Source organism: Quercus lobata, unplaced genomic scaffold, assembly GCF_001633185.2.
Source record: "Quercus lobata isolate SW786 unplaced genomic scaffold, ValleyOak3.0 Primary Assembly Scq3eQI_287, whole genome shotgun sequence".
Classification (NCBI taxonomy): Eukaryota; Viridiplantae; Streptophyta; class Magnoliopsida; order Fagales; family Fagaceae; genus Quercus; species Quercus lobata.
In genome coordinates, this window is record NW_022155476.1 from 1 (window position 1) to 3,958 (window position 3,958).

The 3,958-nt window shown below is 31.7% G+C and overlaps 1 protein-coding gene across 1 annotated transcript; it reads left to right on the forward strand.

Annotated features, from left to right (window-relative positions):
- Positions 1 to 1,660: 1,660 nt before the first annotated feature.
- Positions 1,661 to 3,600, forward strand: LOC115973758 (polygalacturonase-like; the record flags this gene model as incomplete). The annotated part of the gene is made up of 4 exons (XM_031094003.1): positions 1,661 to 1,749; positions 1,875 to 2,156; positions 2,678 to 3,190; positions 3,331 to 3,600. Coding segments are annotated over 4 exons (1,154 nt in total), but the record flags the coding sequence as incomplete, so codon positions are not given.
- Between the last annotated feature and the right edge of the window lie 358 nt (positions 3,601 to 3,958).

The window sequence follows — 3,958 nt, forward strand, 5'->3', positions numbered from 1 at the left end:
CATTTTTTTTAAAAAAAAATTCAGATTTTTTTTTTCAAAAAGATTGGACGTGTTAATTTCATCTTTCTTCTGTTATTTTGACTTTACTCCAAAATGTACAATTCAATTCTCAAATGGTATATGTTTAATCATTATCTTAAAAAAAAATATATATATATATATATATATATTTATTTGGAAGAAAACAGACGAAATAGAGAAAAGAGAAGAGATTGAGTAACTGCACGAACCGAAAAATGACAAACTAGCCGTTGCAATGAACATCAACAACAGACTTTAAACTAACTAACTGCACCTTTATCAAGTGTCTATTAATAACTAATCTTGAATACACGACTATTGTAAGCTTTGTAGCTGAACTGCAGACCAAAACCACGACTTGTAGTAGGAGCTAAACGACTTTGTGGTGAAGCTGTGATAAATGGGACGATGACATGTTTTTCTGAATTCTGGAAACATATTCAGTGGCAATTTATTTTTAATAATATTTTTGAGAGGGGATTGTTTTGGAGACAATGAATTTTTTTCTTTAAAAATAAAAAGGATTCTAACTTCATTGTTTATATGGGAAACATATTTTTGTGACATTTTTGTTAAAAGAGGGATCGTCTAGTTCCATACTTGTACCTAATGTACAATAGCTATATCTCTTTGTTAATGATTAATGCAGCTAGACCGAAGTAGACTAAATTGAACTAAATTTTTTTTTTTTTAGATAACTAGGCTACAGGTTTTCTCTTAAATTTTCACGGCTCTGCTTTGTAATGTTATTCCATATGGATGGACAAATTTGTAAATTACCATCTTGCCCCTGCGTATAATTTTTAATGAGAAAAATTTATTCAATTCTCAAACCTTTTAATGTTTCTCTCTCTTTCTATGTATATAAAATAAGGTTCTTTGTAATTTTGAGGATTGATAGGCTATGAATATGAAAAATTACTATGATTCTGTGAGCATGGTATATGTGTATAATATAATTTAATTAAGTAATAAATTTAAATTTAGTTCAAAAATGGAAGAACTATATATTGAAATTCTCCCTGGAATTATATAAATATAAGGATAAGTTATATTTATATATTATTTATATTATTATTAACGCAGAAAGAATGTTTAAGGTTTTTAGCTTCTTGCAATTCAGGAATATTATTTGGATTGGTGACATAATAATTTATTTTGCAATTTTATATGTTATTGTACAGATGAACAATTGGGAGATTGTATCGTAATTCTCATTGATTCTATGAAATGATACATCCTCTGTTTTAATGAGTGCAGAAGAAAACAGGTAAGATACGGGAAGGGTGGGAGGGAGGGAAAAGAGGAGGAGAATAGAAGATGATTAAAAATAATTTTAGTACACTCTTGCCACTTTCGCCTTAATTCTCCTATCCTTCCCCTTCATTTCTCTTCATTCTAAAAATAGCATATATCGTAGATTTGTGGTGGGCTCAAGTGTGAGAAGATAGATAATTTAGGAATATTGCTGAAAAATTATTGTGCATTCTTTATTGTTAATTTTATTCCATTTTTATCAACAAAAATTCATTATAAATACTGAAAAACCATAACAATCAAATAGCAGCAGTAGTAGTAAAAGTAAAAAAATATGGGTTCAATATCAGTTATTCGTTGTGTTTACCTAATGTTCTTATAGCATGCATTTCTGAAGTTGGGTTAGGAAATACAGTTTTTAAGGTGATGGAAGATGGTGCTATTGCCGATGGAAAAACTGATAACTGTAAGGTAATTTTTGCTCAAGAGAATTAGGATAATCTTGAATCTTTTCTTAGGTCAGCAGCATTGAAGTATATTAACAGAGCAATGTAATTGTTTTATAATTTTGTTATTGTTTGTGTTTGTCTCTGTAGGTTTTTGAAAATGTATTTAACAAAGCTTGCCAATCTGAAGGAAAAAATATTGTATTAATCCCACAAGGAACATATATGTTGCGGCCCATAGTGTTGAAAGGCCCATGCAAGGGCCAAGTGGAATTTCAAATCATAGGGACCCTACAAACTCCTACAGATAAAACATCTACAATTAATGTTGACCATTGGATCACCTTCCAATATATAGACCAGTTGATACTCTCGGCGGTGGTGGAAAATTGGATGGCCAAGGTCCCTCTGCTTGGGGTGACAATACTTGCAGTAAAGATCCAAACTGCAAATCTCTCCCCATTGTAAGTTGTTTCAACGAATCCTTCTTAAATTGGGCTAAAAAATGGTGTTGCCCATAATCATGTGTTTTGTCTTGAATCATTCATTTTTGCATCCTTTGGTTATTTTCATCCAGTAGACTTTTCTATAGGTCATATAGTCACATTTCCATAATCTATTTTTTTTCCTTGTACTTAGAAAATGTTCGTTTGAAAAAATGATTTCATTTTCTTTCCTCATTAGAAAAATTTTCAATCCAATTTCTTTCTTTACTATCTAATGTTTTGTGGTTGTGTTACCCCTTTTTAAAATAATAATTATAATTATAAAGAAATTTACTTATTTAGCTTATTAAGCTATTAGGTACGTCTTATTTACTTATTGTAACAATTCCCTTTTGTTATATATATAATAGGTCAAATAAACCGCAAAATTTAATCAAAACACTTTAAATTGTAATTGTGTTTGAGATGCATATTATTCACATTGTGTTTTTCTTTTATGCCTTCCAGTCGTTGAGATTTGATTTTGTCACCAATTCAAAGATTACTAGCCTAACTTCAATCAACAGCAAGAATGCCCACATGAACCTTTTTGGATCCAAAGGTATAGAATTTCATTACATACATATAATAGCACCCGAAGATAGCCCCAATACCGATGGAATACACATTGGTTCATCTAGCAATATTGAAATCACGGATTCGACAATAGCCACGGGAGATGATTGTGTATCAATGAGTCCTGGTTCTAAAAACATAAACATCAGGAACGTAACATGTGGCCTTGGTCATGGAATTAGTGTTGGAAGCCTTGGTGGGGGACCTAATGAAGAAGATGTTAGTGGATTAACAGTGACTAATTGCACCTTCATTGGCACTCAAAATGGCTTGAGGGTCAAAACATGGGCTAAACCTTATCCAGGCAATGTTTTCAACCTTACATTTGAAGATATCATCATGGAGAATGTCAACAACCCCATCATCATTGATCAACAATATTGCCCATCTCGCAAATGTGAAAAGGTACCAAGCTCTTTTACAAATGATTTTACATACGCTTGTTCCTTTTGCATAGGTTTTTGGTTTATGTGACTATTTTCTTGATTAAATCATATGTTATATAAAACTTCTTTTACCATGTTGGTGATCTTTTTTATCTACAGGGTGACTCCCAAGTTCAGATTCACGATGTTAAGTACAGAAACATTAGGGGCACCTCTAGTTCAAAACTTGCAGTTGCTTTTGATTGTAGCAAAAGCAAACCTCGTGAGAAGATTGAGCTCGACGAGATTAACCTAAGTTACCATGGTGTTGAAGGACCTGTGGCATCCTCATGTGTCAATGCCAAAGGTATTGCTAATGGTTTACAACAACCCAATCTTGCATATAGCACTTCTAGTTGCAGCACCTTGCTTGAAATCAAGAAAAATTGAAGATGAATAATCTAGCACTCTTAACCTACATTCTTTTGACAGTATATAGTTTTGTACTTGATTTGAATGCTTACCTACAAGAAATGTTGTAGGCGGTGTATTCCACTTCGTATTTGTAAATTGTCAGTTGTTTGAAATTTGATTCTAAAGAAAAGTGCCCTTGAAATTTTAAGGTGATGTGTCCATTCTTTGTATAATGTGGACTGCGGAGTAAATAAGTAGCTTTACTTGCATGTAATAATATCTTATAGGAAAATGGCACTAATCTCTCCTAAAGTTTTCTATAATTTCACTCTTATTCTTTTAATTCTTTGGATAATGTGGTGTAAAAATAAGAGTTTTTTTTTTTTTTTTTTGG